Source organism: Branchiostoma lanceolatum, chromosome 13, assembly GCF_035083965.1.
Source record: "Branchiostoma lanceolatum isolate klBraLanc5 chromosome 13, klBraLanc5.hap2, whole genome shotgun sequence".
Taxonomy (NCBI): Eukaryota; Metazoa; Chordata; class Leptocardii; order Amphioxiformes; family Branchiostomatidae; genus Branchiostoma; species Branchiostoma lanceolatum.
Genome location: NC_089734.1, coordinates 1,703,447 through 1,717,548, shown reverse-complemented (window position 1 = coordinate 1,717,548; position 14,102 = coordinate 1,703,447). Strand labels below are relative to the sequence as shown.

Genomic DNA, 14,102 nt, shown 5'->3' with positions numbered 1-14,102 from the left:
AGATACTCATTTCCCAAGTATTCATTCAAGACAATCTAACCTGCACTGCTACATGTAGGTTAGACATCCAGGTTATAAGACACACAACACCAAAGTTGACTCAAGTAACTGGACAGATTTTGAAAACGGCCTGGCGTTTCACAAAGCATCCACTATTATTCGTCACTGACGCTATCTGAAAAGGCTGACCGTTTTCAAAATCGAACTTTATTTGCATGGCATAATTTGCACCGCATTTAGACTAAATAAACTATGTGATTAAACTGAAGCTCAATTGCAATCTACTGATGTCATGCCCCGACACCATATCTAAGTACTTACATATGTAAATACATATTTAGCAATTTACAAAAGAGAGAATGTATTGTAACAGACAGAAACGTTTAACGTATCAGTGCGCCATTTACGTCCATATTCTTGTAGTTATAGTTTTCAGAATGGAATAGAATAGACTAATTTGCTATTCATTGTATTGATTGCCTTGTCATTGTTGCCATACATTGTGCCATGTACAATTGTCGAGCAGATCATTTTACCCTGTAACCGACGGGTAGACGCCATAAATACCATATATCAAATACACCTTAACGACACCTCAACACTCAATACCACTCCATACATTTCTTCAGCGGTCTAACTTTATCTGCAAGTCAGTTCTACACTCAAGACACATATCAGATCTTAATCTTCCCCTTTAAGACGACGGCGGCCTTCCCCGCCACCTCCACACGTCCGTCTTCTCTCAGTCGCACCTTCAAGTCGCCCCCTCTAGGGGAGCACTGGCGAACTGCAAGCAAACAAGCAAGGTAAAGGTAGCTATAGCCTCCTTTGCAAACTCCTTCTGGCTGTTTTCATTTTCTAAGTTCCCGTTTTAGTATTACATTTTTTCTTGTTGTTGGCCAGCAATTAGAAAAATATGTAATAAAATAGTATAAAAACAAAATAGTATAAAAACAATAACTTGAAAAAGAAAACAGCCGGGAGGAGTCTGCATCGGAGGCTAAGGTAGCTAGTCCCATAGCCATTTCGAGGCCGCAGGGTTGCAATTGTTATCCACTGTGTCTAGGGCACGGTATTGGAAGGTGGAACCCATCCCTTCCCTTCCCCTCCGCCGTTTCACCCGGCCCCTCTAGGAGAGCCCTGGCGAACTGCAAACAAACAAACAAACAAACAAACAAACAAACAAACAGGTAAGGTAAAGGTAGTCCAATAGCCCCGGAAATAATTTCATCAGGTCGGTCGAATATAGGATATAGGAGATTCTTTTTTACACAACCTGGTAATCTCACCTGCTGACGTTTCGGTGTCAATCAGACGGCTTCCTTAAGGTAATCGACAGAGAGGATAACAGACGTACCTCTGGATTGGATTGGATTGGATACCTTGGATTAAGGAGGCCTTCTGGATAAGGAAGACAACACCAGTGATGAACCGAGGCGAGGGGGGGATTCAATCTTAGCCACATTTGGGACAGTGTTCTCACCGCAAAAGCGCCACCTACATCAGCTACTTATAGCGTTGAGAAGCAGTACTCCAGTCAGAAGCTCTGAAGAAGGTGTCTGATAGACACCGAAACGTTAGCAGGTGAGAAGAATCTCCTATATCCAATAAATAAGCAATAAACACACAAACCGTAAAAGTCAGTCTTGCCGAGTTCCCTGGCCCAGTAGCTTGCCAGGACGGTGTGAGCGGATCCGCAGACAGGGTCCTCTGGCACGCCGTACCAGGGCGAGAAGAACCGGGATATGAAGTCGTACCCGACCCCCTGCTCATTCACACACCCGTTCTCTGGGCTTCCTGTAGATAGAAAGTGCAGTAGGTCATTCATGAAAGAACACAGATCAAAGGATAACACAGCCATGTAGGTGTAACAGCGCAACTGACTGAAAGCGATTCAAATCGTATCCGACTCCCTGGCCGTTCACACACATATACTATTGTCTGGGCTTCCTGCTGATAGGAAGTGCTGTAAGTCATTTTTAATGAACCACTGATCGTAGGACGATACATGTCATCAAGTACTACAAGCTTCCTCACTAAGTAGCTTTAAAGAACGGTTGCAGTCAGATATGCAAAGACTAGGTGTAACAGACCGTTCAGTGTAATATGACCAGTTGCTTCCGCGCCGCGTGCCTGCGAAGCTGGTGTGTTACGCCTAATGGCGGTTATACCGGCTATATAGATACAGATACAGAAGTCATAAAGAGGATCACGGTGAGACTGATTAACCCCATCCCCTGGTCATTCACACAACCGCTGGAAGGACGTCCTGAATATAAAACTTAGTATAGGCCTGATTCATTGAAAACATTTACTTCAGTAGTACTAATGTAGGATCTAACGCCCTGTAGCTTGAGAAGTTTGTATTCTCTGATCTACCTATAAGGTAGCTACCGACTGTAAACATAAATAGTGGTTTTGAAAACCTGTTTGAAAAGTAGTAATATTGAGATGAGCAGTGTGAGTGCCCAGTCGAATCAAATGTGTTAAACAAACTGCCAATCTGTTTTCAGGTTTATTGATATAAGTTTGATTTTTGTGTGAAAAAATAGTTCATTTTGCTGACGTGTGACACCCGCTTTCGCGGATCTACAAAGGCGTGCGTGCAAACGCAAACGGTGCACGTGGTACAGACAGATTGTTACAGGAACGGATAAAATGTTCATAAAGTAAACGGTAGTTATCGGTTCACTGAAGATGACGTTACCTTTGACCGTGACAGCCACTCCCCTGAGTTTGCCCTCTGTATGAGCCGCCATCATGGCGCCCACGTCAGGCTGGAGGCTTTCCAGAACACCCCTGGTGGGGATGGGGAATACGATATGTTCAAGCCATTTGCAACACTTGAAATGTGGCAATATCTGAGATCCCTCATTCGCATACCATCACAATGCAATATGGGTTGATACGATATATCATGGGTTTATTCATTCATTTCACAAATAGTACAATAAAATTACATATCAAAACCATGAAGTCAACAAAAATACTGAAACACTGAATTGTAACACTATATCAAAGCCTTATGCTAGCCCTTATTAAATTAGTAATTAGGATATTAAATATTTTCCTGTACCTCTATTTTTCACTATGTTTGATAGTTGTTGCCGTACATCGTGCCTTGTACAGTTGTCGTGCAATTAAGTTATTCTTCTATGGAACAATAGGTCACTTTATTTTAATTCATGAATTTTACACAAATATGTGGCTCAGACCTTGTAGTGTTGTCTGCCAGCCTGACCAATAGGTCTCCGCCTACAGAGCTGCAGTACAGAACGTCCTGGACAGGGGTCGTGCCTACAATAGCCTGTTATGTACAACAAGAAAGGCAATAAAATAAAATAGTCAGTGACTGACTTTGGAGTGACACTGGAAGACCAACCATACATGTTGCATTGTAGGTCGGCCCCCAATCGCTGTTTAAAGAAAATAAAAATGTACTCACATTTCTCCCCATTAAATCAGTTTAATAAAGAAACTTAGAAAGTATAAGTGGGTCAAGAGATGTTAGAAATACCAAGGAGTTTTCAACCTCCTTGGCAATACAAATGCCTGTAGCAGATTTAACGAGGCAGTTGTTGAGGAGACTTATGAAGAGTAGGCGAGGCGGGGGGTCTGTATTCACCTGTATCAGCCGACTATAAGCTTGTCTGTCCTGGAGTAGAAAAGAAATATACATACTACAAAGAAACAGAACATCATCATTATGATAGCATGTCATCAAGGATTATTGTGGCGAAAAAGGGAAACAGTAAAGCAACATTGTGTTTTATATTTCATTATCTAAGGTGAAAAAGAAGGAAGTGTTTGTTAGCAATGCACAAATGTCATGTTGTCGATTCGAGGGATGTTTGGGGGAAAAGATTCAAGCATTTTCTGAATGTCAGTGACGATTCTTCACTAACTTCCACCCAGCAAATAAGGCTGTCCGAAAAACTCTACAGACATTCATAAACGTTGAATATTAACATCTTATACCCCTAACAACTTCTTGAAGATTAGGTGTCTTTATGTGCACGTACATTTAACGTTGATGAGTGAACGAGACAATTCCTTGAGTGTGTTTATTGTATAAAGTATGTGTATTTCTGCCATGCTGATCTAAACGACTTAAGATTGAGATTGAAAGGTGTGTTTATGTGTACATACGTGTAATGTAATGTAATGTAATGTAATGTAATGTAATGTAATGTAATGTAATGTAATGTAATAGAATGTAATGTAATAGAATGTACCAGTTCCTACCTTTGGTTCTGGCACGTTTTCCGGCAGGTCCAGGGAAATGTAGTCTCCCTGTCCCTTAGCGAACAGCGCTCCGCTCCGGGTCTGGAACGTCAACTGGGGGCTGGGGTTGCCTTGAAAATGATAAAAAAAAGTTCGTTTGTTTCAATTTCTTAGCCTATACAACCTTATTTTTCTTCTCTACAGACGTTAACTGATGAAGACAGCAGAAATAAACAGCAGACAAGTTGTCAAAACGTCTGTGGAGAAGAAGCATAAGGTTGCAGTATGTGTATATTTAAGAAAACTATGTTGAATTGATTCACCAATCTGATAAAACTATTTCTAATTTGTTGTCTTGTTTATTTAGTTCATATGGTTTTAGAATACATTTAATAACGTTTTGTATCATTTTGTACATAGAAACAAGGGGTGCCCCAAATAGCTGATAAATTTCAAGTAATCTTGGCCGTTTTACGCTTGGAAAAGAATGTGTGCAAGAAAACATGGCGCTGCTTTGATATCTTGACTTACTGTGAAGGCATGGCTTACTCCTTCTGTGTAACACGTCGTTGTAAATGGGCGAGGCATCTTATACACATCAAGCTCCTTTATCCTCTTTATCAAAAATGAAAGAAGACCGAATTCGTGTTATTTAGGACCTACTCACCCATGATATAGAAGAGAGTGGCGGCCGAGGCGAGGGTGGCGTGGCCACACAGGTCGATCTCCTTGGTCGGAGTGAACCACCTCAGGCTAAACTTGGAACCTAAACATGAAGACAAAGTACAACGTTGGCTTACGATGGACACCCACTAGTTCGGAACGCTATCAACAAAACGTAACATTGAGCCGAAGAAATTGCGAGGCGACTCTCTACTTGTAGAAAAATCGTCCTCGTCGCTCAGTTTTCGGAGGTACGCCGTTTCGGACAGGTTCATCTCGGCCGCGATCTTCTGCTGTTCTTCATCCGTCAAGTCCTGTTAGATGAGCAAACAGACACCATTGGTCATTGACATGATGGAAAGATCATTTATAGATCAATGAAAGAATTTATAGACGCTCGAAAATCCTGAAAATGATTTCGCCTCTGGGGAATCACATCTAAACAAGGCAAACTCCATCCTTTTTTCCACACCATAACCCATACTACTGTAGCTGTCACAACCACGGACAAACCAAAATACATTTCAGTCCCTCAAGATAAAGTAAAAATAGCTGCATAGTTGACAACAGTCACATACCAGGGGCCAAAATTGACCTTGACCTTCATATTCCCAAGACCTACCCACATACCAAATTTCATTACAATCTATCCAGTGGTTCTACAGTGATATTGACCACAAACATCAGTCAAGCAAACACGAAAAACAATACCTCCGTTTTTCATGGAGGAAAACATGACTCACTCCGTCCTCCACGAGACAGATCGCTGCGGGGTTTCCGGAGAACGGTTTGTCCGTGAACGCGTCCACCTAGAAGATCGGCAGCCACCTCTCCTCCTGACCAATCACGTTGCTATTGACGTCACCGTTGCATGACGTCATGGTGACGTCACCGTTGTATGATGACTTGGTGACGTCACCGTTGTATGATGACTTGGTGACGTCACCGTTGTATGATGTCACCGTGACGTCACCGTTGTATGATGTCACCGTGACGTCACCGTTGCATGATGTCACGGTGACGTCACCGTTGAAAGATGCCTTGCAACTGTCACTCATGTCTAGTTCAACCTCTGATCTATGATTAAGAGAATACGACATAGAAAATGACGTTCTCATTACATTTTTTGTAGCTAATTTGAATTATTGACAGTCAATGCCAGAATCCTATACTAAAGTGTATCTAGCAACAGCCCCAAAGGAAAATCCTTGATCATTTCTAAGGCATTTGATAAGTAAGCATAGTGTGACGGCAACGTAGCAGTGGTAACCAACAAGTACGGTAAGGATCAATCGTTTAAAAGCAATCTTGAGGTAGATTATATGGGGTTAGGGTGTGACAGGTCATTTGATAACATATGATAGATATATAACTCTGGTCGCCGCGGCTGCGTGCGTGCCTGCGAAGCTGGTATGTCACGCCAGATAGTGGTTATACCGGTTGTATAGTTTAGATGCAGAATATATAAAGTCTAGATGAGGTCTAGCGATACAGTTGAAATGAAACATCAAGAATAGATGAGGTCTAGGGATACAGTTGAAATGAACATCAAGACAATTTTCGTTTTTCATATGCATTTTCATTTATTTTTCATCAAATCCCATCTGAAAGGCCGTCCTCTACATGACCTTGTAGACGAACGTTATCCCGTCTTTGTCCTCATAGAACTTGGGGAAGACTTCGCGCGTGACTCGTTCCCAGAGTCCCTCCTGCTGCAGACGGGCCATTAAAGGCTCCAGCTTGTCCCTGTAGTTCTCCACGGTGTGCAGGTACTCCTCACGGAACGTGATGACGATGTACCCGCCTGGGGACGAGATCAGGAACCGTTAGCGTGTTTTACTTCATCTCAAAGGAGCACAATATTGTTTGGGCTTATCTGTCAGTGTGTGCGCGCGCGTGTGGGTGTATGTGTGGGTGGGTGTATTCATGTCTTTATAAAAGCATATTTTTGCCTTATCTGTGTGTGTGCATGTGTGCATGTGTGTATGTGTGTGTGCGTGTGGGGGGGGGGGGGCTGAGTCTCTGTGTGTGTGTGCGTGTTTGTGCGTGTCTGTGTGTGTGCGTGTGTGTGCATGTGTGTGTGTGTGTGTATGTGTGTGTGTTTGTGCGCGTGTGTGCTTGTGCGTCTGTGTGTGTGTTTGTGCCTTTGTGTGTGTTTGTGTGTCTGTGTATGTGCTTGTGCGTCTGTATGTGTGCTTGTGCGTTTGTGTGTGTGTGAGTGTGTGTGTGTGTGTGTTTGCGTGTTTGTGTGTGTATGCGTGTGTGTGTGTGCTACGAATTACTTTCTTCTATTTCCGTCACTATTGTGGAGTGTACATTCAATGCTAGTGACGCTGGAGAAGAGTGATGGATGTCACTCGAAACGTTTAGAAGTAATGTCCGAATCTTATCAAGTTGTAGAGATAGAATAGTAGTAATACGAAGCGATAGTTAAATTATGTTTTATTACACTGCTTTTTAGATTAATTGTATTTACCGACCGTTTGTTATTTGTAGTCTATGTGCTTTGTATTGTCTTGTGTGTGGGCCACGACACCAGCAACAGCTGCCTGTGGCCCATGTGTATTGTACTGTTTACAATTTCATTAAATCATAAATCAAAATCAAATCATGAATCAATTGTCTCTAAATTCTGCTCACCAGGTTTGACGACCCGGATGAGCTCAGGCAGGCACTCCTCCTTCAGGTGTCCCGGTGCAAAGGCAGAGCAGCAGGCGATGGCGTCATAGGTGTCTGCGGAGAAGACAAATCTTTTCAATCGTGCAATTTATAGCCATGCTGGCAGTTTCCTAAAGCCGGCGTCACAATTCATGCGAGCGTCGGCCGACTTTGTAGATCGCCCGAAGCTCGCCGAATTTCAAAATCGCCCGAGCGTCAACCGTATTTTCCAATGAAAATCTCGGGCGACGCCCGTCGAACACTAAAAACTAAAAATCCCCATGAGATGGTACCATCTCTTGGACATGGACGAAGTCAGTATCGACTAACCTGGTAAAAGGCCAATATTTGGATCAACTTTGATTTCTAAAAATCCCCCGAAGCCCGCATAATCGACAGGACCTCGACCGTACTTCAGCCGAAAATGCACATTTGAAGCTCGCCAACACGTCGGCCGAGCTGAATTTCTTTTTTGTGACGGGGGCTTAAGCGTTTCCTAACACTGCTGAAGACATGGATTTGCCACCAAAATAAATCTTCTTTACCGTTTTCGATGTCCAGAGGGTTTGGTCCGACAAAGTCGCAGATGAGTCGGTTGTAGATCTGCTTTCTCTCGGCCAGTTTCAGCATGTCCGGACTGCCGTCCACCCCGTCTAGGTCCGTAAAACCCAGCCGCACCAGCTAAGGGACGGTAGATCAATCAAACAATCAATCAATAAAAAGTAATAAATCGATCGATCGATCAATCAATCACGATTGTTTGATTGGTAAATTACTACATTGGTTATCCATAAATCAACTAATCAAATCAACAGATTATCAATTGATCGATCTATCCATTGATTGATTGAGGAATCAGTAATTTAATCAATCAATAAATTAATCAATCAATCGATCAATGAACCGATCAAGTATTACAGTTCCTTGACCCCCCTCACCTCCTCCCCGCACGACCCGGTCCCGGCCGCCACGTCCAGAATCCGGACCTTGCCGCGATCCGAGCCGCCCAGGGCTTTCGCTACTGCGGCTGCGCAGACTCGGGGACCCGTGCACTTCAGCTGCGTCATGATCTCCTATGGGGAGAGACAAGAAGCTCATAGGCTGGAATGCGCATGTGCAGTGTGATACATTGGCGGTTTGTATATAAGCGCATAGATATGACTATTGTGATGTGTTTTTTTTAAATCTGGTCCACTGTAATGTTTTTAACATACTTCTGTAAGAAATCTAATGTAATTCAGGTGTGTCGTCAGACATACCTGCAATGTTGATTTCAGAATAAAGATTGATTGATTGGTTATAGTTCAGAGCTGAAGGCTCATGGCAATACGCAAAGAATGGCCATGCGCATGCGTCTTCAACTTTGACATAGTATCGATAGTATTTCTTTCTTCCTTTTAGTCATTCAATGCATCACACTGCACATGCGTCCATTAAATCGTGAACTGGCTTATATTGTCTAATCTCCAAGCAGATTTTAGTCTAAAAGACCTTCCTCTTCTTCTCTCTTTCTCTTTCTTTCCTCCATTTAGACATTCAATGCATCATACTGAACATGTATAGATTAAACAGTGAATTAGTTTATATGATTTACTAGTAATCTCCAAGCAGATGTTGGTCTAAAAGACCTTGCCCTTCCCTGAATACAGGGCTTCTCCAATAGCCAGGAATCTCAGTAGGGTTTGGCACTTGTCCGAGAAGCCCGGCGGTCAGAAATGGTACCCCCCAACATCTGCTTGGAGATTTATTTTGGTCAGCGTCACTTTGGGAAGCTGTGACGTCAGGGTGTATCTAAGGTGACAGTGTTTACCACAAAAAAACACCTGATTGTTTCTTTGTTTATGTTTGTTTCTACGCAACAACGCACCTCCTCGTAATGCCCGGACCAGTTGTCATAGTACTCAGCCGTCTTTTCTGGGGTCGACTCGGGGTCGAAAATCTCGGGGGTTGTCTTCTTCCCCACCGACATGTTTGTCGTCTGCTGCGAGCCTGCAGCAACAATTAAGTAGTCACCTCCGTGCACGGAGGTCTTGTTTTCGGTATCTTGTATACCTGTTTGTTTGCAGTGGTTTTAAGCTCGCGGTGAAACGTCGCCGCGAAAACCGCGAAGAATAAAACCATCGCGAACATTTCTGCATTTACAGGATTAGGAAACGCAGCTACTTCGCAAATACTTCGCGTCCATTCCCGGTATTTTGCAACTTTGGTTGTGTTTTTTAACTGTCAAAAAATATCGCCATGCAGGCGACGAATTGGCGTTCATTGGAAACCGCGTGGAAACAACTTGGCAACGGTGTCAACAAGTTTCCGCCCAGTAAGATAGGCTTAAACCACTTGAATTCTAGTTGTATGCCCCATCCGACAGGACGCCTCTAGCAGGGATTAAAGATACGATTTCATCTGATCCGAATGAGGAACTAGGTGTAAAGTGCCTTTCCCAAAGGCACACTGGCATGTAGGGCCTGCCAGGGATTCAAACCCAGAACTTTTCAATCGCTGAAGATCCTCAGGTCGCTCATACCAGCGTCGCAGACACGCGACATAGCCATTGACGAATGTAACAACAAACTATTCACCTGCCACACCTTTGTGTTAACGTAGACAAGGTAAAATTAGATTAGATAAAAAAAATATGTCTGCAACTCTCGCGAGTTGACGTTCCGAAATGATAGGCCATTATTGAACCTGAAGAAGGCGACAGTGGTCATTGAAAATTTGATCCTATGTTTACCTTAGTGTTGGAAGACCTTGGAAGAAAGTTTGTATTATTGTATTATGATTAGTACCAACACAGATGATCTTCCATGATAAGGTAAACTTTCTTAAGACAAGCTTACCTGTTCAACGCCAAGAGTCCTAGTCTTGTATCGTGGTAAGTAGAACAGGTGAGAACACCACCCCTGCAAAAACCTGCCTGACAACATACCATTAGTCAGGAAAACGGAACCGTGAATGGGCTTATTGCACTATATATAGCTAGATGATTTTTTAATACTTGTCCAGTCATGTGTGCCATGGCAATGTTGTGCCTTGTATTTAGGTCAGTAGGGTGGCTGAAGCAATCAATCCTGACTGTCTTCATGACCGTTAGCCATGAAGACGTTCTGATTGGTCTCATTACACTATATATAGCTAGGCAATTTTTTTTAAAGTCATGTATGACATGGCTCCGTTGTGCCTTGTATTTGGGTCAGTAGGGCGTCTGAGGCTAGCCTCTACCAGGCTCCGGAGGCGGCTGGAAAGAGTAGAAATTGGCCAAATAGACAGAAAAACATGCAAGAGGAGTTAGTCTGCTATAAGGGTACAGTTTGCCGCTCTGGATGGCATATCGGACTCTCTCTCCGTAGCCGACTCCCGTCGAATACTATTCACTCTATTAGGCCAATTTCTACTATTTTTCCAGCCATCCCGCGGGGCCTGGTAGACGGGCTAGTCTGAGCCCATTAATCACCTGTCTGACAGGATACCGTCAGTCAGGATGACGTTCAGATTGGCCTCAATACGCTGTATATAGCTAGACAGCTGTTCAGTAATAATGTGTGACATGGATCCCTTGTATATATCCATCTACAGCAGGGATTGACGTTTTGCAATGCTCTGGAGAAACCAAACGGTTTGACGTAAATAGTTTTTACCCAATTCGGAAAAAAAAAATGATATTCTAAATTTCTATCAATTTCTCTGTAAAACGCGAACGCATGGGAAAGTCAGTTACCTATGTTCATCAGTGCCCTCACCTTTCCCTCCCCTTGTTTACATGCCACTCTAAGTCTGTATCAGTTCCATATAGCAATTACACTGGATATAATCTTATAGTAACTAGAAATATTCTGAGATAGAACTAGATTGTTACCTATGTTGTCTGTAAATTGCCATACATTGTGACTGATACAATTCAAATGTTGTTCAATAAAATCATTCATTCATCCATATTTGTACCTGTCACATGTTTTGTTACTAACTTATGTGCAGACTGACGATAATCTGATTTTTTATCGGACTTGGCAGTAGAAAAGACGAAATCTGATGTTCAAGCGTACGCACACATGACGCGGCCTAAATAGATGGTCTGTAATATGCAAAACTTAAGAAAATCAGGTGAAACTATACAGGCTTTTCATTTGACGTCATCGGCTGATCTACACACAAGTGTTTGGAGACTACATAGTATAGTATAGTATAGTATAGTATAGTATAGTTTAGTATAGTGTAGTATAGTATAGTATAGTATAGTATAGTATAGTAGAGTATAGTAAAGTATAGTATAGTATAGTATAGTATAGTATAGTTTAGTGTAGTGTAGTGTAGTATAGTATAGTATAGTTTAGTATAGTATAGTATAGTAAAGTATAGTATAGTATAGTATAGTATAGTTTAGTATAGTATAGTATAGCATAGCATAGTAAAGTATAGTATAGTATAGTACAGTATAGTATAGTAGAGTAGAGTAGAGTAGAGTAGAGTAGAGTAGAGTAGAGTAGAGTAGAGTAGAGTAGAGTAGAGTAGAGTAGAGTAGAGTAGAGTATAGTGTATTATAGTATAGTATGAATGGTATGTCAAGGGTAGTCCGCTATGCAGGGAAGGTCAATAGGCGACTCACGTGGGTCACCTATTGACCTTCCCTGCATAGCGGACTACCCTCGGCATACCATTCATACTATACAATTCATTTTATTTGGCCAATTTCTACTGTTTTCCCAGCGATCCGCGGAGCCTGGTAGAGGCTACATTGGGGCTGTATGGGAGAAGCTTTGGGTTGCAAAAGTGAATATTTCGTCATAAATGAGGGGTGATATAATTTAGCACACCAATTGTTGATAAAGTATCAAAGAACGGTCCAGTAAAAACTCGGAATGGCACAGCAGTTGGACTATGCTATTTTCAGATGCAAAGAGGCGTGTCACAAAGTAGTGTGCCAGCTTACAACGCCTTAGTAGTGCCGAAGATATTTTGTAATTTCCAAGCAGATCTTCACCGTCAAAAACTCATTCTGCCAGTTGGCTACGGTCTTTGCAACCGTTGGGTCTGCTTGGAGACTAGGTATTTTGTAGTCCACAGAAGTATGGGCCACCATGCACAGTCCCCGCCCCTCAGGTATGAGGATGGGACTATTTAAGGGTAAAGGTAAGAAGTGTATCACTAGACTCCCCTGTCACTGCTTTCGTGGGATTGGTTTGTTTTGAACGGATCACCGCAGGAACCAGCCCCACAGGCACTTGGTTTTGCCATTGACAAATTTAACGACGAACTATTTACATGTCACACATGGTAGTTTATAAGGACCTCCTTGGTCACACCTAGCGTACACAAGGAAGATATTCCTAAGACGGACTTACCTGTTCAATGTCGAGTACCCTAGCCTTGTGTTCAGATCAGCTAGAACCGTGACGACGCTTGAAGAAACGTGTCAGACAAGACAACGGCCAATCCCTAAATAGTTCTGATGTGCTGTTTGGAACAACCCATTTCGCCCACAAGACAGGGGGTTATACTTGCGCAGTCATGACATGTGTAATACTAATATGGTCGTTTTTCCTTTCTATTTGCATCTACAGGAGGGATTTACATTTTGCAATGTTGCCATGTAGAAAGTTGACGATTTGAGGTAGATAGTTTTAACACGATCATTTAGAAAGAAAATATATTTTATCTAGGGCCATGTAAAACGCAAGCACTTGGGATGACCTGGTGTTTGGGCGGGTCACACTTAATGCCGCACCTGGTACGGTAAATGGTCTATAATGTGCAAAACGCAAACAAATTTGGTCAAATGATTGATAATTAAGTTAGAAACCAGAATTTTCATATTAGAGAGGATCTAGACACCTTCGTTAAGCTGTTAGATTTTCAGCAACCGGCAACCAACTACAAACTTAATATACATTGTAACCACGGACATGTTATGTCCTTAATCTCCTTCAGATAACAAAGGAAGAGATTATGGGGTTATTTAGCTTAATCCTTTAGGTCAGTACAAACGTGAGAGAGCGAATAATGAGATCATGGAAAAGTACGCTGTCGGACCAGTTCTTAACGGTACTACATGTAGATCAAATGAAGAACCATCGGTGTGTGTGTGTATGGGGGGGGGGGGGGGGGAGGTATTTTCATTGTGAAAAGTCATCATATCCTCCCCCCCCCCCCCCCCCCCGTGATGAATTAGTGTAGTTTCATTTTGTCCGTTTCAGTACAGTTTACAGGGTTATGGTTGAATACGCAATGCTGACCTTTTCCCATTTTGTTTGTCAAAGTTCTAGTGTAACAAGATGTTATGAACCCCTAACAATTTTTTGGAACGTTTCTGCATTGAGACAGACATCCGCTTAGTGGTCCTTAGTGGCGTTGTTAAGGATAGGGCATTGTCGTAAGAAAGCGGTTATAGGAGTGATATTGGCTAAGTCTACACACGCGTTTTCGAGTAGACTCAGGAGCGTTCTGTTAACACACGGAAAGTGTCATCGCTGACACCTGACATGAGTCTCAACTCCGTGGATCATACGGAAATGCGACTTGCCCCCCCCCCCCCCATGTCACTGTCTACTTTTTAAAACTATGGC

General features: G+C 42.6%; 1 protein-coding gene and 1 pseudogene across 3 annotated transcripts; both read right to left on the bottom strand.

Moving 5' to 3' along the window:
• Positions 1-208: 208 nt before the first annotated feature.
• LOC136447077 (phenazine biosynthesis-like domain-containing protein) lies at positions 209-5,945 on the bottom strand (annotated as a pseudogene).
• A 516-nt stretch (positions 5,946-6,461) lies between these two features.
• On the bottom strand, positions 6,462-13,031 carry LOC136447242 (methyltransferase-like protein 27). Of its 3 annotated transcripts, none has more exons than XM_066445960.1 (7): positions 12,882-13,028; positions 10,383-10,459; positions 9,413-9,534; positions 8,484-8,618; positions 8,091-8,226; positions 7,528-7,620; positions 6,462-6,691 (listed from the first exon to the last, which is right to left on the bottom strand). In XM_066445960.1, the coding sequence occupies exons 3-7, from the start codon at positions 9,512-9,514 to the stop codon at positions 6,507-6,509; spliced, it is 651 nt and encodes a 216-aa protein (XP_066302057.1). In that variant the 5' UTR covers positions 9,515-9,534; positions 10,383-10,459; positions 12,882-13,028; the 3' UTR covers positions 6,462-6,506. The 3 variants fall into 3 exon arrangements, with proteins under 3 accessions (XP_066302057.1, XP_066302056.1, XP_066302058.1); XM_066445959.1 differs by having other exon boundaries at positions 10,383-10,455; XM_066445961.1 differs by lacking the exon at positions 10,383-10,459 and having other exon boundaries at positions 12,882-13,031.
• Between the last annotated feature and the right edge of the window lie 1,071 nt (positions 13,032-14,102).

Coding starts and splice junctions, on each gene's coding strand:
- LOC136447242 (XM_066445961.1), bottom strand. CDS start 9,514: ATGTCGGTGGGGAAGAAGACAACCCCCGAGATTTTCGACCCCGAGTCG. Junction 7,621..8,090: donor CCCTCTGGACATCGAAAACG/GTAAAGAAGATT, acceptor TCTTCTCCGCAG/ACACCTATGACGCCATCGCC. Junction 6,692..7,527: donor CATCCGGGTCGTCAAACCTG/GTGAGCAGAATT, acceptor TCTCGTCCCCAG/GCGGGTACATCGTCATCACG.